Raw genomic sequence first — 23,192 nt, 5'->3', positions numbered from 1 at the left:
CGCAGCAAGGACAGGAAGGCCGGCAGAGTATCTGGGGAACTGACAGAGGTGGTTGTTTCAGGAGACTCTCTCAGTCCTTACCTTTGCAGCGTAACTCCACATTTCAATCCGGTCATTGAGGCGTTTTTTGCACTCGGGTTGTAACCTCACCCGCTTATCCTCCAGGGCCTCCATGAGGCAGGACATTTCTGTGGAAGAAAAGGGATAAGAAGGGTCAAACTGTCCAGAACAGAAATTTCCTTAAGGCTGGGGAGAAAGGGACCTCACCACCAGAGAATGCAGATTTGGAGGCTACACAAAGTTAAATCCATTCTAGGAAACTTGAACCAAGATTTCACATGAAGAAGAATGTTGAACTTCCAAGGCCAGCTGCCCAGCCCTTAAAACCTCTCTCATTTTTACTGGGCACATCTGGCTCAGAAACAACTTTCTACCAGGATTTGCCCAGTGTGGCCACTGGGAAAGCTGATGAAGCTGCTCTAGTTTGGAAAAGGGCGAAGAGGGCCGTGATGATGACTAAGTTTTGCTTTCCTGATAAGTAACTCAACCCTCCCTTTTCATCAGATGTGTACATCTGGTCATGGCTAGGTCAGTTCAAACCTGCAGGATTATTCTTAAATTCATTCTGCCACAAAACCCTAGTCGCAGCATCAACCAGGCCCCCAGAGGATGTTGTCTGTGGCTGAGTTGCAGGTGTAGAACGGAGCAGCTGTGAGCGCTCTCAGAGGCGAGTCTGAGCGAGAGCTCAGAGAGGGTCAGAGCGAACAGTGACTTACGACGCCCTCGGCCAGGGGTAATGGCTGCACAGTGGTGTTTGATGTCCAGGGCACACGCTGTGTGAAGGACTGGGTCCACAAAGATGTCTGCTTTGCTCTCCTTCAGCATGTTTAACACTTCCTAGGAAGGGAAAAACATTGCAGAGAGAGCTTTTAGAGAGGAAATGCATCAGATCTGTTATCTGCATATACTTTATATACAAACAAAAAAGTCAAGGAGGGAAGGTCGAGGTTAACAACAGAACTTGTTGAGATAGGTGGCAAACTGGTGATGATGCAAAGAATGTAGACTCTTAGCAACTGATTTGATTCCATAAATACACTCAGAGACCTAGTGTAAGCAAAGCCATGTGTTAAGTAAAGCAGGGGGTTATAAAATCACATTTGGGGTTTGGCAGTCTGCTATGCCATATTATTAAATACTAAGTGTTGGTATTTATAGTGGTATAATATAGCTATTTCCTTACTTTAAGAGGACTGAAAAATGTGAAATCTGATAATCAGAATTATATGCTATCTTAAAATTCCCAAACAATGGTCAATATTTGCAAAATGTTTTACTTTACCTCTATTATCCTCAAAAGAAAACAAACAAACAAACAAAAAGACCGAGAGAGCATAAATTTTACTGCAAGAACAATTCTTACTGAGTTTAAAAATGTTCCGAACAAGAGGAATATAAAAATGATGGAACTGAAATCAGCTCTGCAGTCTCTCCATTTATACACGATGAAACAGGAGGTAAAAATAGGCCAGCAATGCCTTTTTAAAAAATTTTTAATTAAATTTATTTATTTGAGAGAGAATGAGAGAGAATCTCAAGCAGACTCTATGTTGAGCCTGACATGGGGCTCAATCCCATGATCCCAAGGATCACAACCTGATCTGAAACCTAGAGAGAGACACTCCACTGTGCCACCAAGGTGCCCCCAGAAATGCTTTCTTAAATAAAGAGTTTGCTTTCAATGGAAAGACTAAATATAGTCTCTAAACACAACAATAACCAAAACAAGAAAACAAAAACCAAAACTCAAACTTATTGTTCAAAAAGCCCTCCTCGAAGTTAAATGGGATCATCTGATGACACAGTAGAACAAGGAAAGTATCTGGATTTAGCTTTCCGCCAACTCCCCTTATTCCTCAGACCATGTGCAATCGGAAGCATTTCAGCAGATGAAAGAGCTGTGTACAAAGTCACAGTGACTCAACAATGACATCACTGAAGCACTTTTCAAGAAAAGAAAAAGCTTTTTGAAAAAGATCAAATAGATCATCTCAGTAGCAATTTTGCAAGATAATGTATGCTTCGCAGTTATATTTTGTTAACTTTGTTTTTATGTGCTGTTTCTGAAATGATTTTCATGGATGCAGAGTATGTACTGATATGCTGGACTTGACATTTTGCTCTTGGCAGTGTACTCACGGTGCCCCTCAACAACAGGCTGGCCATGGGGATGAGACCTATTCGCAAAAAAGTAGGACACGTGAAAGAATATTTAAGGTATAGGCAATTAATTGTCAAGAACCCAATTAAGGTTTCCTAAGAGGTAACAGTGTATAATTCTGGGGAGGAAGGTTTCAATGTTATCACTGAGATGTCAGAGGGCAGCATTGGAAGGAAAAACAAAAAGGAGTGAAAGCAACAGGAGAAGAGGCAATCGATGGTGGTGCTTACCTTCTTACAGGTGTCTGTCTTGATTTTGAGCAGGTTGACTTTGAGGCACTCCTCTACTTGACCCGTCTGCTCTTGGGCTGCAGCTTCCTCAGCACACAGATTAGAGATCTGTCGGGGAGACACATGAAACACAGGCTGTCTCTATTCTCACCAGGAACCTTGTCTCTGCAGCCTGTAGATTTGGTGATCCTCCCACATGAGGCCACTGGTCCTCTCAAAGAGTTTCTCAATGTACTTCACTCCCCTCCTTCCTGTACGAACTGCCAGGCCCCATTCTCCTTTCCAAGGACTGGCACACAGAGTTGAAAGCAAGTCAGTGTACCCATCTTTATGCTGTCAACCCTGAAATTGGAGACAAGACTGTCCCAGGACTGGTCACGAAGAAGGTAACCCTTGACGACACAGGAGGAAGGTGATATAGTCAAGTGAAATACTGAAAGCAAATGCTTTACAAAGGTGCAGGGTCAACCCAGACTCACAACTTGGCAATATACACACCAACACATAAAGGTGTTCTAAAACAGTTCACACCAAAGATTTAAAACTTAGCCCTCCTCGGACAGCTTTATGAGTAAGCTTCTTGTAAAAATCTTTAGCTATGATCCCCTAAAACTGACATAAGTTGAACAGTTTTTCACATGGCCTTTTCGAGCTAGAAAGTCAAATAATTTCCAAGGACAGGCATTTCTTTGGTGCTATTATAAGAGCACTTTATCTTTCTGGCAAGTCTTAGGGTATTCTAGGTTGGCCATCAGAATGAAGAGAAGGGAAGAACAAACTCTATGGAGACACACGTGTGTATAACATATAATAAAGGAGAACTGGTACAACAGAGAAATGCGGAATCAACGCTACAGTGACAGGACCAGTGCCAAGTCTAATTCAGTGTCACAGGGAACCAGAAACTCAAATAATGGGAGAATCCAGAAGACGGGCCTTCAACTATCCTGGATTCGAAGCTGAAGGGAAAGAGAATACAGGGCTTTTTTCCAATAAACATTTCTCCGAAAACCTCTGTTTATAACCAGGTTCATACTCAAACCCTACCTCGTCTGAGCAGTGCAGCTGGAGCTGGGGATCGAGTCGGTAATCCAGAGCGGACTCCTGGATAATGATCCGGATCTGGTCTTCACAGTCTGAAGAGAGCCGCTGCAGGTGACAAGGGGAGATTTTATCAGCCTATCAGGCAATTTCAGCTTTTTACTTGGCCCCTGATCTGGGAAAGTATGAAAAAGGCTTTGGGAAAGCAGGAGCAAGCTTAGGACTTCTGAAGGGGAAACTAAGGGGAGTCAAGGGTCCTCTACAAACACACCTCTGCGAGAGTCCAAGCCAGTTTACCTGATCAGCATATCTCAGCTTGAGGCAAGAGATGACTTGACCTTCCAGCTCTGAATCATCCTTGGCCTTAGTCAGGATACCGTGGCAGAATTTAGGAATGTCAGCTTTACAGGCTTTCCTTAACACAGGGTTTAAGCGGTAATCTAGAGTGTAAAGTGATAAGTACCTGATAAAATGTTCCACCTGGATTCACAAACATAAGAGATCTGCCTTTCGAAGGGGGGCAGGCATATTATGTCAGTGACCACAAATGAACCACTGATTCGTTTATTCGCTAAATGTTTACAGAGCCCTCACTACGCTGTTTTCAATCAGCAACAGAATTTAATGAAAGAGGAGAGGCGGAGACGGAGAGCCCAGGAATTCCACTTTGCAGCGGCTCCGTGCGCTCCGCTGGCACCAGTATTCTTGCTAGATGTCACGAAGACCAAGCTGCCATCACCAACCTTTCCTGTAACACGTGCTTTGGGCAGCACTGAGATTACTGACTCATCTTACCCATTATGTTACAAGGTCCTGCAACTCAGAGCCGAAACTTCTCTGTTCTAGAAGACATTACCCATACATTCTCCTACCACAAGCCGGAAGCTTTGTTAAGTCTCTAGACTTTTCAAAGAACTCTAGTTCTGACTCTCTCTGTCTCCTCTTTCCTATGACTTCCATTCTGTTCTCCCAGCTACTCTTTGAAGGAAGAATAAATCATTTTGCTTATTGCATCCTGACTGTTCCCTTAAAACCCACAGCCAACAAAACACCTGTAGTTTAATGAGGCAGGTATATGTCAACTCAGCTGCACGGAAGCCACACTCAGTGGGACGGGAAAGCCAGGCCACGATGCTACCTGTGTTCTGGGTGATCTGGCGCTTGGTTATCATCTGTTTGCATTTGGGATCCATCAGTTCACTGTTTTTATTTTGCTTCAAGCACTGCAACATGGTTTTGGAATCTGCTTCTGGACAGAACCTCTGCAAGAAATAAAGTTTTACAAAAGTAGTTACCCAAATACGGCAATTAACAGTGCCCATATCACCCTTCTATCGACTGCTAATGACAGAATCGGCTTGAAGAGACCGCGGTACAAGAGAAACAGCTAAGTCTGAATCTGCACCCAACCTCAACTTCTCCTTTCTTCATCTCTTCGCTACTATGTTGCTCACAGATCTGCTACCCTGTTTCCTACTTTACACAGGACAGACTCTGTACCTACATGGCTATGTTACATTACATGACATCTCCTGAACTTAAATGTTGTTGAAGTATGAACGTAATGCCATAACAGGTGGCCAGGTAGCCCTCAAGGTGTATCTACCCAATCTGAACGGGAAACTTAAAAATTACCCACCAGCCAATGTGAACAGGTATGTGGGGAAGGGATCAGGCTAGTTCATCTTTTAACTACGGGGGCTATAATCCTATCAAAGTCTGTGCAGCTAGCCTCTGTGCACTTTTTAGTGTCCTTGAACTCAGAGAGATCCATTTTGGACTAAAAATAAATACCACCTCTATGTGCTAATCAACAGTCTATCTGCTAATCACGGTCTACTGATACCTTAATTCAGATTGCTGAAAAAGTCATCAAAATTTTACAAAACTCCCACAAATCAAAGCCTGACAGTTTTTTTTTTTTTTTTTTTTTAAGGATTTTATTTATTTATTTGACGGAGAGAGAAAGAAAGAGAGATCACAAGCAGGCACAGCAGCAGGCAGAGAGAGCGAGAGGGAAGCAGGCTCTCCACTGAGCAGAAAGCCTGATGCGGGGCTCGATCCCAGGACCCTGAGATCACGACCCAAGCCAAAGGCAGAGGCTCAACCTACTGAGCCACCCAGGTGCCCTGACAGTTCCACTTTTACACAGATCTCAAATCTACCAGGCCCAGCTAAATACACTTCTAACTTTCACAATTCTCTTTGGTATCTGATAAGAGTAAAAAAATACCGTTTTGTTTTAAAGTAGCATTTTAGGGGAGCCTGGGTGGCTCAGTGCGATAAGCCGCTGCCTTCGCTCAGGTCATGATCTCAGGGTCCTGGGATCGAGTCCCACATCGGGCTCTCTGCTGAGCAGGGAGCCTGCTTCTCTCTCTCTCTGCCTGATTGTGATCTCTCTCTGTTGCATAATTAAATAAAAATATTTAAAAAAATAAAAATAAAGTAGCATTTTATTTTTAAAGTAAATTATAATAAAGCATTTTGTTTTATTTTAAATAAGGCATGAGAACTTTAAATTTAATCTCTTCATATATGGGGACATATCCAGGAGCTGGCATCTAGGTTCTCAAGTCAGCCCTGCTATAGAGAATGCTTACTGGAGAAGTGTATGAAACAGAAGAACCTGTAGAAGAGAAAAGCCTTTTGATTGTGGAAGGACGCTGATCAGGACACTTGGTGGTGGTTTTTTCAGTGTACTTACCACTACCCACCCTCAAAGACTAATCATGTATTTACTGGGTATCTATTCACTTGTGCCTTATGTCAAGGTGAGCTCAGTTAGCTTAGCTCGGTGGTTCTGAAACTTGAGCCAGCACCAGAATCACCCAGAAGGCTTGTTAAAACTGACAGCTCTGCTCAGAGTTTCTAATTCAGTATATATGGGGGGGCCCAAGCACTGGTCAGTCCCCTGGTGATGCCAAGGGACCACACTGTGAGAACCACGGTCTCATCTGTATAGAACAGGCTGAGTGGTAAGACTATACAGATTTGTTCTGACGTTTAAAGAAGCTTATGTTGTTGTTTTTACCGACCCTGTGCTTACCACCCCCTGGTTTGGGGTCCCTTACCTTTATCATCTGCTTGCAGACTCTCATGAGTGTATAGTCTAGTTCTGGGTCCATCATCTCTGTCTCCTGTAGCTTAAAAACCTTCTGGTGGCAACGGGTACTTAGCTGCTTCTTGTTTTCTTTCAGACATTCGATAATCTAGGGCACAAGAATTATGGTTGTGTTAAGGGGTGTATCCCGGCTTGATAACTCGTGTGTTCTGACGGCAGCCTTTGCGTCTTAGTGCATCCCCCATCTTTTGCTCTATTCCGAATTCCTAGGCAATAGGAATCAGAATTTGCTCACCAAGGAGAATTATATTTATAGACTTACAGCTTCAGGGCTAAGAGTGAACCAGACTGTATAAAAATAATGGTCGAGTTGAGCAGGCTGCACTGGAGTCTAAAAGGAAGGAAACCCACTCAAGATTCCTGGTTTCTTCTGTCTTTCTCTAGAGCAAGAGCCCTGACTAGACAATGGGCACAAGCTAGGAGGTTCAGTTCAACTCACCATTTACCAGATGCATGAGAGAGACCCAGTCCTTACCCCTGATAAACAGTCTTAGAAGGCAAACTTTTGTAAAAAAATAACTACCAAAAAAAAGAAAGAAAGAAGCGGGGGTAATGTAAAAGCATGAAGTGCCACATGATGGATTTTAAGATAGTGAATTAAAGGTACCCTGGAACCTGCCCTTCCCTACACCACTTTACAGATATTATAAACAAAGGATGAAGGGAAGCAGATGGGAAACTGCAATAACTAGTGCTGTACATAAAGTCAGGAGACTTCCAGGAAATCCTCAAGGAACAACCAAGAATCACCAAATAACTGAGAGGGAAAAGTAACAGAGCAATTTAAAAAATACATCTAAGATCCTTAGAACAATACAGAAAGAAATGGTAAACCAGAAGCAAGAACAGATGGTTGGGAAAAGAACCAATTACAGATCTTGGGAACAAAAAATAAAACCCAATTGGTGGTCTCTCTAAAGAGAAGAACGGACAGAATTGAAGAATACATTTTTACGCTGGGAAGTGGAACTCAGGAATTACCTCAATGCAGCACAAAGAGCAAAGTCACGGAAAGTATGAAAAGAAAAAGAGACAAGGAGGACAGATTCAGACGCCAGCCATCTGCTATGAGTTCCAGAAGGAAGGAAAAGGCTGTGTTTGAAAAAACAGCAATTGCGGGCAATGCACCATGGCAATGCCCTCGACTAGAAAAGGAAGCTGAGCCGCTGGAAGAACACTGACAGGAAAAATCACGTCCTTGAACTTCATTCCCGACAGTTCTGGGTAGGACCCTGTTCTGTGCGTTAAGGAAACAAAGTTTCCCAGGTGACTCTTATGTTAAGAGAAATAACTAGTCAAGAACTTCTGTGTAATGGGCATGGACTCAGGGAATAATCAGTTTTGGAGGTGCACGGTGTTAGGAAAGCTATGGAGAGGAGGAAGCATTTGAAGGCTCAGGAAGAGCTTCTCCGGAAGACATGGTGGGGCAGGACAAGGTAACCTGAAAGAGGGAAGACAATGAACAGGAGATCAAGACGAATGCACAGAAGGAACTTACTCTGGGAGAAGTCTGGTATAGCTTAGGAGGGGATGATTAGGCTGGAGAGAATGTGAGGAGGCTCATCCCACCAGCAAAGAATTATTAAAATGTTACCCTCCCATTTTCGCAATTAGAAAATAAAAAGAGACAGTCACCTGAGCATTGCCATACTGCACAGTGGAACAGTAGTTCTTGATGTCAGTCTTGCAAGCTTCATACAGATCTGGTTCCAGACGGATGTCCTCAGTCTGCATGGGAGGGAGCCAGGATGGAAACGTGAACTTATTCTAAACTGGAGCTGTCAAATGTTCTACAGACTCAGGTGCTGACTAGATCTTACCTAGTGACCACAACTCACACCCAGCAAAGCAGGAGCAGTGTGGCCACCACAGTACAAGGAAAGCTGGGATTTCGTTTCAGTCCTGCTGCTAGCTAGCTAGATGGCCTTGGACTTTCTTTGCAAACAAAATGCTTACACCTGCCTGGCTCCTTCACAGCACAGCTGTGACATGAAGTTAGATCATATGATGTGGAAACTACTTCAGAAAGTCAAACCATTACATAAATGTAGGATCCTACTTTTATTATTATTACTTTACTGAAGGGGCAAGGTTCAAAGCTAGGGACACCCAAAGTCTCAATTATAAGAGGACAACAACGCTAGCTCCAGTTAAACATAACTATCACTGAATCGCTCCCACCCTATGGGAAAATCTGGTAATGCAGCTTTTGCGGTATTACTGATATTCGGTATTCGTTACTAGTTTTTGCTTAGACTGAGGTGAAGCAAGTATGATTCACAATACAGAACATATTAAACATACTTTTAGCTGTTTTCTTAACATGGATTGACCTCAAAAGTAAAGTAGGAGGTTTCCTTTTACAGTGCACACAGCAGCTGACTTGCCGACAGCTGTTGCACCTCAGGACCGGCCTGGGTGGCTCAGTCAGTTAAGCATCTGATTTTGGCTCAGGTCATGATTCCAGGGTCCTGGGATCCAGCCGCGCGTCAGGCTCCCTGCTCAGTGGGGAACCTGCTTCCTCTTCTCCCTCTGCACCCCATACCCCTTTGGCCAGCTTCATGCTCTCACTCTCAAAAAAACAAAAACAAAAAAACCAAACACACACACACACACTGAGTGGGAGGACCTTGCTACAGGCCGTCCGGAAGAGAGGAGGCTTCTCCCGTTCTAGTCTGCTGCTGGACACGAGTTTGGAGTAGGTGGCCCGGCTACTGTCGGCAGCCATTGTGAAGGAAACCAGGACTGCAGTAGAGGTGGTGCCGCAAACAGCAGAGACAACAGGGAGAGGGAGAGACCCTTGATCCTTGAGGGCATTACTGATGCAATGACTGTATCACATGCTTAAGGCTAAACTTTCAGTGACACGTGGTAAAAATATTTTATCAGTTAGGAAAAGCGAAGCAGGAAGCTGTCACATGGCAAAATTTTAGCATAAGACTCCAAGTCTTAACAATCACATAGTGGCTAAAATCTTCCAATCTGCCCTCACCCTTCACCCAAGCTTCTAGACCCTGTGTTTGTGGGCCCGGAGGCCGTGCTCCGAGACGTTACCATCTCTAGCTCTTCCACCCGCAGCTGCTTGCGGCACTTGAGGGACACCCTGTGTTCCTTGGCTTCCTGGAGAGTGTCATTGCGCACAGTGGTGCTCAGGCAGATCACCACGTCCACCCTGTCAAGGAAAGGAGAAGGCTGAGACTGGCTGGAGCCACAGGAGGGCAGAGGGCCCAGAGCCAGGCTGAGGCAGGGGCCACACTTTACCATGCTTCTGAATGCCCTTTCTAGAAGTCTCACTGTGTTTTCGGAGCCTGGAAAGCAGTAATCCGACTGTGAATGTTACAAACGTCTGAAGGCGGACTACATTCCTGACCGGTGGGGAGGCCAGGGGCGGACATGTACGCAAGGACAGTTCAATGCTTGCTTTGTTACAAACATGTGACCAGAGAGGAATGCTGCTCTTAACTCTGGACTGTGTCTTTGATGAACGGGGAAATCCATTTCTGAAAGGTACAGGAACCTAAGCAAAATGGGAACTTGGTTTATACGAGGAGGATGTGTTCTAGAAATGTACCTTTGCAGAGTGAGATGGAAGACTGGGGCAGCCATATTGTAAAAGCTCATCACTCTCCTCATTGAGACCTGATTCTTAAATGAATCAAGTTTTTGTTCCTTCACTAGACCTCCTAACTCAGTAAAAGCCCCTGCTGCTCTCCGGAAGAGCTGACGTAATGAGATGATGTTGGGAGGAAGTCAGTTAGCCTCTCACGCTACAACTTGCTCCCCTAAGCGTGCAACCTGAATCTGCCTCCTCAGTCAGACAGCTCGAACCTGGGGACAGTAAAATCGGCCTCCAGGCCTCTCCACGGCAGAACTGCCTGGGTCCCCTGTGGTTCCAGGCAGCTGTAAAGATGATCTGGCCACACAATCCAAGTGCTTGGCCACACTACCACAGCGTGTACTGGCCTCCAAGGCTAATCCTACCAGAACACAGGGTATTTGTCCAGACTTTAGGGAAGAAGAATGAATCAAGTAAAAGCTACATACTTCTTTTTTATGTTGGGGCAAAGTTTCAACACATCTTCCTTGCAGGCCATTTTAAACTTGTAAGAGAACCGAAAATCCTTCATCTGCACCTGAAAAAGATGATGTGAAAGAAAATTAGCAGCTCTGTGGCACGTTACAATCAGCAAGGCACATGAAGACTGCAGATGCCCGCCTTCCAGGCCCTGCGCAACTCCTCCTCTGTCTCAGGCTTTAGGACCGACACACCTCCTCATTCCTCCCTCTGCTATGGCCACTCTGACTTCCCCATCACTCTAGTCACGCTGCTCCCTCTGCCAAAAGGGCTCTTCTTCTCCCAGATCCCCCATGGTCTGCTCTGCCACCTCCTTGGCACTTTTATTCAAACACCTCCTTCCGAAGACCTCTTTCCCCTTCACCCTCCACCCTGTAGGTGGCTTTATTTTTCCTTACAGGCCCACCTGAGACCGTATTTACGTTTAAACGTGTTTTTGTGTCTTTCTCTTACTAGAACATAGAACTGACAAGGGCAGGCTTTGTCTGCTCAAGGAGCCCACTGTCTGGATGGGTGCCCTCAGGGGCCCTCAATATCATTTTGGTAAATGATAAACCAAAGGCCCCAAGAAGAGATCAATTGTACACAGATGACAGATTTCATCCTCGTGGGAAGGAAGTGCTTGCTTTACCGGAAACACTTCCTTTAGATCTGTGCCAACTTTGAATACAGTTTAACCTTATTTGGTTGTCAGACCTGATATGGCAATAGGATTTAAAAGAGAAAAAGGCTTAGGGTCTAGTGTACTGATAGACATTTGGACTGCTGCACTGAACAGACATGAAACAGCACATCCCACTGATACCAGCCATGTAGGCAAAGGCTAACACACCTGACAAAAGCAAGCAATGTCACTCATCTCTATCCCCACTGGGCTGCCCGTTCCCTAAGGGTACAGACTCCATCTTTTTTTATTTTATTTTTTTAACTTTTTTTTTTTTTTTTTTTTACAGACTCCATCTTATTTAGCACTGCATTCCCAGAACCTGCCATTGTGCCTGGCCATAAGTGGATAAAGACCACAGTTTTTGAGAACCAGGAAAAGGCATATTTGGAAAAAATGATTTCTCATAGAAGACGTGCTCTGACGCTCTGGAGGAGAAAGGAATTCAGAAGCATGAAGCAGCCAAGACAGGCAGCGTTTGCCTGGCATTACTGACCAGCTGGAAGTGGGTGACTCCAATGGCGCACTTCTCATTCATATCCTTCTGGTGTTTGTTCTGAATCAGACACTCCATCAGGTCCCCAGAGTCGATCTGGTTATCCGCCACGTCCTGGGGAAGGCAGTGCACATTTCTAACAGTTAATGAACAAATCTTGCGCCCCAGTTCATGAAAAAATGAAAACTGGACTGACTCTAGAGCCTCCCTCAACATGATATATCATAATTTACATCAAAACCAGCCTAAGAAATGATAAAAGATAAACATTCAGTGGACTAAAAGTTGCATAGCAAGTTGCCCTACACCAAGCTGTGACAAGAACATGTCCTGCCCACCCCCCCACCCCCCCCACCCCCGCCCCTGTGCCGGCAGCAGCTGGCTTCAGGATCACACCCAACGCTGCCTCCCAATTGTCAGATCCTTATGGTTCCAGCATGGCTCCACCCCCACCCCACCATTTAGCTAGTTCAACAAGTGAATAAACTAATCAAGTAACAGAACTCATTCAGTTTACAAGGAGAAGCTATCATCAGTGCTAACAAACCCTGAGCTGATGTAGTGGAAGCACCTCAGCCATGCTCAGTGATCCGCTACGGGATCCCCTATGGCGGGCATCCTGACGACTGCTGCCAACCTGCCAACCTCGTACCAGGGCACCTCCCAAACACAATCAGATAAGGTTTTCCAGGATTGTGACACCCGCCCTGAGTCTGTTTACATTTTCAACTTTCACTCAGGAGTCATATATGCTGGAGAGGTTAAGTGCAATATACTTGAGGGCCAAAGTCCCAGTGAATTTGGTTTATGCCTCTTCTGTTTCTCCAGACATTACTTACATGGCAAAAGTTCTGAATTATGGGCTCACAGGCTCTCATCAGCAAGGCTTCTATTTGAATGTCCTGTAGAAGATTAAACATATTAATAATTCTGCTTTAGAAGGAGCTATTTGTGGCAAGAGTGGCAGTTTGTGTTTCTCAATCAGTAGCAACTGATGGGCAAATAATCTAAGACGTCCGTTTGGGAGCAATTCTAGTCTTTCGGTTCGCGAGCCCCAGCACAGACCGAATTGTTCCTCCACTACATTCTAAAGGGCAAGTTTTTCTAGAGGCGGATATCCCATGAGCCGGAGCAAAAATAGAGAAGGCAGAATTAAGAACAGTGCAGAGGAAAAAGCATTTAACAGTAATCCTAGAGTTTAGCTTTTGGAGTTTTTCCAAATGGCTAAGCAGTTCAAAATGAAAGTGCGGGTAACTGACTTCTGTCTCCAGTTTATAAGCTTCCCAAACCGATGACAAACCACTGCCTCTGGGGGATGCACACGCATGTCTTTAAGCAGACAGTAACCTCTGTGCCGCACTAGCTGCTGAAATAACAACTCCCTTCCACCAGGGACACACCCCAGAATGTCCTCCTAAGCCTACAAGGACAATGAGAATGGAAGAAGGCAGATGATACAAGATGAAAGAAAGCAATAAACTTTTGAAAAATAGAAAGCGAAAAAAAAAAAAAAAAAGAAAAGAAAAAGAAAAAAAAAGACTAGTTGGGAAATGTAATTTTATATATTGCCAATTTGAACGGTTCTAAAAAGCTTAAAATAAGAAAAAAAAAAGAGTAATCTCCCATTTCCCTGATTTCTGCCCCCATAAGACAATTTTATTAACATTTTTTAGCTGTTCCCTCCCCAGTAATGCTCTCTGTATTTCTAAATAGTATGTCTATGCTTACAAGACTTTCTAACTTCTTTTTTAATATTTTTGTGGGTTTCAGGATGAAACAGGGATAAACACACATATTCAGTCTTCCACGTTTAAGTGGAAATCCCAGGCTTTTATTTGATTACTAATGACACAAACATCGCCAGATGACCTAACTGAAAGAGCCGAGATAAGAGAAAACAGGAACAGGAATGCTTGGACTATTCATGCATGTGATTAAGAGATCTGAAGCACAGCTGCTATCTTTTCTTAAAGGGGAGGAAAAAGATGGTCTTATCACTGTGATAATTCTAGTTTTTTTAAAAAACCAAAGGGCTAAGTGTCTAGCATATTTCTCTGGAGATGAGAAAAGGGGTTCAGGAAGCAACACAATGTACTTCTCTGTAAAGCCAAGGAAGGGAATGGGCACTCTCGGGGGCAGAGTAAGGGCAGGACTGAGAAAAGAGGACAGGCCCCTGACAGGATGCCCGTAGTCTATGAGCCACAAGTCGCTTACCTCGGATTCTAACTCGGTGAGGTTGCCGACTATATCTCTGCACTCTACAGCCAGGTCGTCAAGGTGGTCCTGTAGGCATTCAAGCTCCTGCAAATAAGAAAGCAATCCCCTGGCATTTTTCAATTACATAAATGAACAAGGGAAGCCGAGAGAACAGTATCCATTTCCTTTGCAGTGGTCCTCCTTATCTTTTCTTTTTTAAAACTATTTCACTGAATGGAACACTAAAGCTTTGAGTCCCCAAACCGGGATTGTAGAGAAGATAAGCACTTGATGTAACAGGGTGGCTGATAGGGTCAAGGGGAAACAAGCACCATACAAATCCTCCAGAAGGCCAAATCGATAAGTCCAACAAGAATCAATGTTCAGATGTTCTCAGTGTCTAAAAATTTTATCAGGCCTTTACTCTATTCCATTTATAACCTGTCATTCCATTTTTTTAATCCGTGTTTTGATATCTTTGCTCCCATTTTAAATCTGCATGTCAATAATAACCAGTGAACAACAGATTCACAGTAGAATGACATGCAGTATTTTAAGATCCTTCATAAGCAACGCAGGTTGGGACCCAGTGTCCAAAATCCAGCATAGAGCTGACAGCTCCTCCCAGTCAAACCTGGGATTCTAACCCTAGCCCACACGGAAGGATCCTGAGGGAAACTGCAAAGCGAGTGAGCACACTAGGGTTCAGGCATCAAAAAGCTATCTTGTCTGGGCTTTGGAACCTGACCTGGAGTGACCTTGTACCATCAATCCATTACTATTCCTTTTAGAAATTTAGATGTTTTAAGCAGAACAGGAGCTCCCTTTCCCAAAGCCATCAACAGCTATTTCTCGGCAAAGGCTCTATTAAAGGATCAAATTTAACTTAGTATCTGCAAGAATCTGTTTTAGGATTAGAATAGGAATGGACAAGCAGGATTGGAGGAGTTATATAATAGCCAGGAAGGGGGTAAAGAATCCTGAAGGAAAATGCATAAAACCTCTGGAGTAAGAGAAACGGCTGAGGGAAAAAACCCCATTCACAGAACCCCTTCCTAACTGGAGCTTCACAGCGATGGGGGGCAATACAGTGCAGTTTCCTCAATGTTACTTTGAAGGGGATGTGAAAGGAAACTGTTCTCTGGGATTCCATATGACCACATCCTTTGTTTTGTTAGACAAAGGCAGCAGAAAGCTCAACTGCAGGCATTTTCTCACAATAAAATTGACAGAACTGCAGCAGGCCCAGGAAGCAGACTGCTGAGAATGATATTGGCAGGGCCAACAGATCTGAGTAGTGAGCCAGTGCTGCTTCTTAAAAATGCCCAACTCCTGCTCACGGTAAGTTGTTGGTAGTTAATCCCAGAGGATGTTCTGGAGTAGTAAAAGTGGAATCTGGAAACCTGAGTTCACACCTTGTTCTAGTATTACTGGAGCTTTAAACAAGTAGTCATTCCTCCAAGCTTGGTTTCCCTGCCTTAAGACAGAAGACAAATCTCCTTCCTAACTTATTGTGCTAGAACGTACTAATGTAGCTTTTCTGTGTTTTAAACCAGGCACAAAATTTTAGGAACCATTCATAACATGCATGTAATTCTTGGGGGCTGTTTCTTCTCTACACTCTCCTGTATAAAGAGGTTGTAAGACAATGGACCTGATGTGTAGCTAGGATTAGACCTGAGTAGTAGCTAAGGAAGTCAATACACTTCACTCCTATGGGCTTCAATTTTGTCAATTACTAAATGGGAAAAAAAAACATGCACACTATTCATGCATGCCAGTATTTATTTATGTTTATGTTGATACCTGCCTTCCCTCAAAAGGACTTTAATGTACCTTAAAAAGGTGAGAAAAGAAAAAAAAAAGGCAACATAAAATAACTTTAAAACAAATTAAAAAAAAAAAAAAGGAAAAGAAAGTATGGTTAAAAAAAAAAAAAAGTGTGGGATGGAACCAGCAGTAAGCTTGGTACACAAAATGCCTACCACAAAATCTTACATACTTGCTACAGGCAAGCCATAACTTTGGAGCCAGGTTTTTGAACAGGCAACACAAAGAGGGAAAATCATTTACAAAATATAGTAACCATAATATATGAACAAAACAACTGCTTTGGAAAAGTATAATTATTCCTGATAAAGACAACAAAGAGAAGAATTTCCTTAGGATTTCTTATGAAGAAGATATCAAATTATGTAACAAAAACAGAGATACATTTTACAGTGTTTGTACTCTATGTAAAATGTTCATCATGAATATTATTATTATTACTATAAGATAAACAGGTATAACTATGTCAGTTACCTGTCCGGTCTCTGTTTTCTCACTGCACCATTTTCCCAGATCAATCAGGCACTTATCCTGGAGGGCAGGATCCAGCTTAACATCCATGGCACGTTGGTGTAGGATCCTCTGGACCTCAGCTCGGCACTCCCGAGACAGCTGTATGAGAAAGAATAAGCAAAATACTTTAAAAGTACCAGAACCAAAACAAAAAGACGATACATAAAGGAAATCCGTCGTTAGGAAACTAATAATGTTATAGTTACTTATACGAACTTTATAACCCAAGTCTCTTCCAGAGTGAGGATTAAATCTTCTACAAACCCACACCTCTAGGAAGGAGATCTTAGAGTCAACGTTTTCTAATATACTGAATGAAACAACATCCTTTTCTCAGAGTACATGGATAAAAAGTGAACTGGATTTAAGTTTTTTGTTGGGGCACCTGGGTGGCTCAATGGGTTAAAACCTCTGCCTTCGGCTCAGGTCATGATCCTGGGGTTCCGGGATTGAGCCCCACATCTGGCTCTCTGCTTGGCAGCGAGCCTGCTTCACCCCTCTCACTCTGCCTGCCTCTCTGCCTACTTGTCATCTCTCTGTCAAATAAATAAATAAAATCTTTAAAAAAAAAAAAAAAAGTTTTTTGTTTAGCAAAACTAATCTGCTACTACTCTATGAATGCAGAGTAGAATGCCAGCTTCTCTTCAGAAGAAGAGACACACACACCCGGGTCAGGAACACGGAATTCAAATTTACCTAGCTCAGAACAAGCCTAAAAACCATCTGTATCCTGGTGAAGAGTTTCTAATGGATCTTTAAGGCTAAATGAAGTTAGGGCAGCAATATTTAGTTGTCTCTTTGTCATTTAGATTTTAGTAATTTAAAGAAAAAACTGGAAACATCTGCTGACATTTTGTTGAAATACTTTGTTGAAAACGTAAAATCAGATGGAAAGCTGGTGAAGCAACTCTCTGAGCGCTCACTGAATGAAGTTCCTAGAAGGGCAGCAGCCCTTCCCTACCACATATACTGATCAAGTTTCCGATGACGACGGCAGACATCAGAACAATATACAGCAAACTAATTCAAAAACAAATGGCGGATAAGAAGAAATGAAGTCAATATTGGGTGCATACCCTCCTGCCCTGTTCCTCAGTGCGGTAGGCGTGTCTATACAAGCAAGAGAACACAGCTCCGGGAGGCATAAGTTCACTGGTTTCATTCCAACCATGGGTGTGGCAAAGACGAGATGCATCTCCCTGGCACTTGCGGTATAAGACAGGGTCCAGCCTATAAGGGTAAGAGTTAAAAGATATTCCTGAACTTTGTTCTTCAGGAACACACAGTGGTCAGTTGGTAGAAGTCTGGGGACCTTGGTGCAGAAGCTTAAGTTCCACCTCAAGGAGGCCATGTTGGCTATGTAAGATACACATTACGGCGGACTCAGCACTAACATGCCCTGGCTGAAGTGAGACAATGAGGCCTGGAGCTGTCACTAGGCGATTCACAACTCTTCACTCAATAAGGTTTCTCTAAGCATGAATGAAATTCAATCCTACCTGATATACAAGATTCAAAAAGATTAGGAAAGGGCAAGATAAACAGAATCTCCCAACTCGACTTGCCTTCTAGTCAAACTGCTTCTCTTCTTCTTCCCATGCCAGGGAAGTAAATTATATTTTCTTATATTTTCAGTTTGCTCGAATATGCTTATTAACTTTTAAAAACGTGGCATTTAACTTTGAACTCTGGAGACAATGGATTAAGGCAATGAGCTTGCTGTTTCTCCAGATCAGACCAATGGATGCTTAATTCTATCCACATCATAATGTCAACTTTGGGGGACAGCTACTGAATGGGAGGAGAAACGATAACACTTAATGAGTAGCTTTTAAGCCTACGAAGCAATTTGTGATCATAGGTGAAGGAGTTACAGAAGAGGAATTAAGATGATTTTGATTAGAGCAATAACCTCAGTAAACCTTGTTATTTTGGTTTAGCTGGCCTGAGAAAGTACAGAGAAATACCCACACAGTTTTCTGTAGTCCTTTCCAGAGCTAATCTGAGGGAACAGAAATAAAATACATTGAATCTGGGGTGCCTGGGAGGCTCAGTCGGTTGAGCGTCCGACTCTTGGTTTCAGATTAAGTCATGATCTCAGGATCATGAGATCGAGCCCCACGTTGGGCTCTGCGCTCAGCATGGAGTCTGCCTGAGATTTTCTCCCTCTCTCTCTGTCCCTCCCCCTTCCCGTGTGTGCTCTCTCTCTCAAAATAAAAATAAATAGGGGCGCCTGGGTGGCTCAGTGGGTTAAAGCCTCTGCCTTCGGCTCAGGTCATGATCCCAGGGTCCTGGGATCGAGCCCCATATCGGGCTCTCTGCTCAGCAGGGAGCCTGCTTACCCCCTCTCTCTCTGTCTGCCTCTCTGCCTGCTTGTCATCTCTGTCTATCAAATAAATAAATAAAATCTTTAAAAAAAATAAAATAAAAATAAATAAATAAAATCTTAAAAAAATAACACTGAATCTTCTGAATCATCTCTTTCCACTGAAGTATGTGGGTAACATATCCAATCACCAGAAGACTACACAGGCTAAAACTGAGTCAGGAAGCAGCTGAGCTCCCATGGGGACAGGAGGGACAGCCAGCTTCCCAAGTGGCTGTGTACCAGCTACTCTGCGGGTGGAAGACAAACTAGAACATGTAAAGAGGAAGGCAGTGAAGCCATTAAGTTATACTGATTCTGACTGTAACATAAATTCTTCTTCTAGTTGATCCCCACCCCATCTTTTTTGGATAACAGTATGAGAAGAGAAGAGAATTAGAGAATCAAGTTGTCACTCACTGATAAGAGCTTCTTAAGATAGAAAATTCAATACCTTTGAATAGAGAAAAAATTCCCACATCTAGTACAAATCAATAAAAATAAAAATGCACTATTATCTGCTTAGAGACCTATCTGAAGATGCTTCCGCTGCCCCACAGATGCCCAGGTTCTTTGAGGATGGATGTCTGTGGCATCAGAAACATCTGACTCTGATTTTCAAAGTCGCAGTGAATGCGGACACATGGGGCAGACCTGCAAGGGCTGCCTCAGCTTTTAGATACTATCTGAAAGCAAGAAGAAAGATATTACTCTTCAGGGGACTGGAATGTGTCAGAACCCAGAACTTAAGCAAAACATATTCTTACTAATTATTTCAAACCAGAGAGGAGGATCCCGACTAAACAGGAGAACAGGATGAGGCTTACACTTGACTTTGGCTTCAAAATACTCACTTCCAATCTCGAGAGATGAAATACTGCAGTTCTAATAGACGGTGCTCACAATCTTCCACCATTTTCTCTGTGTATAAGTGTTCCATTAGGCACGAGAGGATCCTGGGCATAAAACAGGGATGAAATTTTAGGAACAGGATTGGAACTCTCACACCACTATTTCCTTGGTCTGTAGAAAAAGCCCTTGAGCTATTTTTGAGCGCAGTCAGGGATTTACTTCTCTGAGAATAACTCAAATTGACTTAGTCTGATAGTGACTATGCCTTCTCTCAACTTCAGGGCCACTTGGCACCTAGGACTTGGCTTGCATAAGATCGGTATGCAGTTGCTGTAACTGTTTATTAGGAAAATTTTCCAACACACACAAAAGTAAAGTATCCTAAGAGCCACTTTCCCTTCCCATAGCTTTATCAACCTATGGCCAAGTTTGTTTTAATTCTACACACTCCCCCTTGCTGATATTTTGAAGAAAATCGCAGATACCATATCATTTTCTTCATAAATCCTTGAGCGTGTTTCTCTACAAGGACATAATACCATAATCCACCAGAAGAAATTCATTTTAAAAATCCTTAATGTTATGTAATATCCTATTAGTTTTCAAATTATTTGGTGCTTTTTTCTATGTTTGTTCAAACCAGGATTTGATTGACAGTATCTTCAAATGATTCTCAGCTGTAGCAGTTCTCCCCGCTTCCCTCCCTCACCCCTGACCCCTCATGCTTGATGCAGTTATTTTAATATTGGTAAATATTCTTAATTAGTCTTCACTGTGTTTGTCTATCTCCTCCAACTGCACAAAAGCTTAAAAGAAGGATATCTTTTTTTACTCCCCTGCCTGAACAGCAGGAGTGTATGCCCAGCACTGTGATGACCAACACCAACTGTATTCATTTTCTTGCTGGGTACTGCTGACTGTGGGCTACAAAGGCTTCTGCAGAGTGGGAAACCTGTTCTTTTCTTGCAACCTGGTTTTAAGAGCTGTTTTTGCATCATGTGGAATAAAACTACTATATGAGATTCAAATACTGTATTATAGCATTTTATAGCTTTCCTGGATGCAACTTTGGAGTTCACTTTGTCCATGATTACGTCCTCTAACCACAATGCTTGTTTTTTATTTCAACTATATAATAAATGAATTTCTAACAATTATCAATTACACGATATATGTAACAAGTCACTATACAAACATGATGATGTATAGAGACAAAGTATGTGTCATATTATCCTGGGTGTTTCTCTCTTTTGTTTTTTATTTGATCATTAAACAGAATTATTCAGTGACCTAAGGTACAGGCCCATACACGCTCAGTGACAGTCAATAAACATCATCACAATGCTGGGTCTAGTATTTACATCAGCGCTGAAGTCTCAGTTCCAATACTGGTTTTAACAAAATTTGCTATGTGTTTCTGTTTAACACAATTTTAGTTAAGACGTTAAAACCATCCAAAAATCATTTAAAGGAATGTTCTCAATAATACACTGCCAAATAAAATACCCCAAATAAGATAACCTACATTGGGTCTCCCGATCTTATGTGTTTGCAGGCTGTCTGTATTACAGATTCACAAGCTTCATTCAGAGCTCTATCAATGCGGTAATCTGCACCAGGATCAGTCTCCTGAATCAGTGTTTGCAGCTGGATTTAAAAAAAAAAAAAAAATTAAGAAAGAAGAAAGTCACTTACACATCAGGGAAGAGCAATGTCATTTCTTCACACAGTTACTAGGTCTGGTACATCACAGTGGACTTTTAACAAGGTATTATACTTGTCACCAGCTAAGCTCAAGAGCTTGTCCCAAATACTCTCCAACTGGTTTCTCTGTCTTGAGTGCAAGTTTTTCTGTATTAGCCATGATGGGGATTGCTTGCCTACTTGTCTGGACTATCCCTGGGCATTTGCAATGCAAAAGGTCTTTGCAATATAAAGTCTGCCTTTTCCTTCCTGTCTGCCTGCTCGTTAAATCTGATTGCTACATTTGACACTCATGGCCAAGCCAGAATGGAGTGGAGAAGAGTAAATAGAAGACATTTCTAGTCAGATACCTAATTTGGTCATAAGAATCTAGAATTTGAATCTTGCTGCCAGTACACTGGCATTAAAACAAGCATGCTCCATGTTATTAAAAACAGAGGAGAGATTTCATTTAACTTGCAAGAAATATCAATTGCAAAAAACAAGAATACTTATAACTCCCATTTTCCCCAAATTATCTTTTATACAACTAAGAGGTAAATAAACCACAGCTTGCTTGTTAAACATATCCCAAAAAATACCTGTCATTATGTGGTTGAAAATCAGGGTACTTTCTTTAACATTTACTTCTGCCTCATCCATTCTTCATTATGGAATAAAGTGAAAGCATGAGAAGACGTGCCTCTACTTTTTTCCTGTCTTTGAGGAGACAGCAGTTGGGGCACAGAGGAAAAAGCTCTAAATTAAGATCAGAAGATCTGAGTTTTTGGTTTTTTTTTTTTTTAAGATTTTATTTATTTGAGAGAGAGTACAAGCAGGGGGCGCTGCAGAGGAAGAGGGAGCAGCAGGCTCCCCGTTGAGCAGGGAGCTGGATACCGGCCCAGGGATCATGACCTGAGCTGAAGGAAGCCGCTTAACCAACTGAGCCACCCAGGCGGCCCCCTGAGTTCTATTAATAGTTCTGGCTCTGCCAGACATTAGCTCTGAGAACACCGGCATGATTAACTTCTAGTTGCAGTTTCTTGAACTGAACAGGATTATAAGAAAGAGTAATATATAGGAGAAGGTTATATAAACAGCAAAGCATTCTATTTATGTAAAAGACCATTATTAGTACAGATGGATAGCAGATGGTGTTTTGGGGTGGGAATCTTAAATAACAGAAAGCAAATTTGGAAACTATAATCCTTCTGGTTTGGGTTCCTTTTTTTCCAAGTTAAAGAACTGGAACCCTTTTCGTGTCACAGATGTAGCCTCTGGAAGAGAGCTTCTCTGATCCTCATTCATGTGACTGAGATAATCCCACAGGGGCTCATATGAAAGCAATGACCCCATCACACACTGATCAGAGAACATACATCAAAAGGAAATGACAAAAGAAAATCCCAATTCTCTCTATCCTAAAATCAACAATCAAGAAGAGAGAAATAGAAAAGATTTCCAATATTCTGGGATGGAAGTTATTTATACCACTTCTTGATAGCAATTTGGAGAAGATACAAAATGCTGTGGTTAGTTGATAGAAAGATTACTACCAGTTTTAATAACGACAGTTGCTGACAAAGACCAAAATATTTACATCTTCTTCTGAGGGAAGTCTTAAGTATCATGGGAATCTGGAAGTCTCTGCAAGAAGTTAATCAGTTAAATATCTACAAATGACAGGCAAACCTTGAGAATTCACAATGAGTGCACCAGACTGCAGCACCTAAAGGGAGACAATGAAAGCCCTATAGATGCTAACGGGCTAACAGCTCAAGGGATCATTGCCACTCTGGAATCCAGGGGCAGCAGTGTAGGAAATAAACACTAAGAACATGAATTGCTACATGACTATGTAATAATTCCAGCCCCTGACTGCTTAGGAAAAACCCGGGGAAATGC

General features: G+C 42.6%; 1 protein-coding gene across 1 annotated transcript in view; it reads right to left on the bottom strand.

The window, feature by feature from the left end:
• Positions 1 to 23,192, bottom strand: part of GLG1 (golgi glycoprotein 1) — a 163,569-nt gene that overhangs the window by 6,379 nt on the left and 133,998 nt on the right. Inside the window, exons 9-25 of the mRNA XM_045987752.1 lie at positions 21,130 to 21,251; positions 19,607 to 19,708; positions 17,464 to 17,617; positions 16,349 to 16,486; positions 14,063 to 14,149; positions 12,688 to 12,750; positions 11,849 to 11,962; positions 10,658 to 10,746; positions 9,668 to 9,785; positions 8,249 to 8,341; positions 6,564 to 6,701; positions 4,631 to 4,754; positions 3,790 to 3,932; positions 3,499 to 3,600; positions 2,452 to 2,559; positions 777 to 897; positions 82 to 188 (exon numbers count right to left, since the gene is read on the bottom strand). Coding sequence (XP_045843708.1) covers positions 82 to 188; positions 777 to 897; positions 2,452 to 2,559; positions 3,499 to 3,600; positions 3,790 to 3,932; positions 4,631 to 4,754; positions 6,564 to 6,701; positions 8,249 to 8,341; positions 9,668 to 9,785; positions 10,658 to 10,746; positions 11,849 to 11,962; positions 12,688 to 12,750; positions 14,063 to 14,149; positions 16,349 to 16,486; positions 17,464 to 17,617; positions 19,607 to 19,708; positions 21,130 to 21,251 — 1,923 coding nt within the window. The remainder of the gene's footprint in view (positions 1 to 81; positions 189 to 776; positions 898 to 2,451; positions 2,560 to 3,498; positions 3,601 to 3,789; positions 3,933 to 4,630; positions 4,755 to 6,563; positions 6,702 to 8,248; positions 8,342 to 9,667; positions 9,786 to 10,657; positions 10,747 to 11,848; positions 11,963 to 12,687; positions 12,751 to 14,062; positions 14,150 to 16,348; positions 16,487 to 17,463; positions 17,618 to 19,606; positions 19,709 to 21,129; positions 21,252 to 23,192) is intronic.

Source organism: Meles meles, chromosome 19 (assembly GCF_922984935.1).
Source record: "Meles meles chromosome 19, mMelMel3.1 paternal haplotype, whole genome shotgun sequence".
Taxonomy (NCBI): Eukaryota; Metazoa; Chordata; class Mammalia; order Carnivora; family Mustelidae; genus Meles; species Meles meles.
This window is presented reverse-complemented; position numbering and strand designations above follow the sequence as displayed.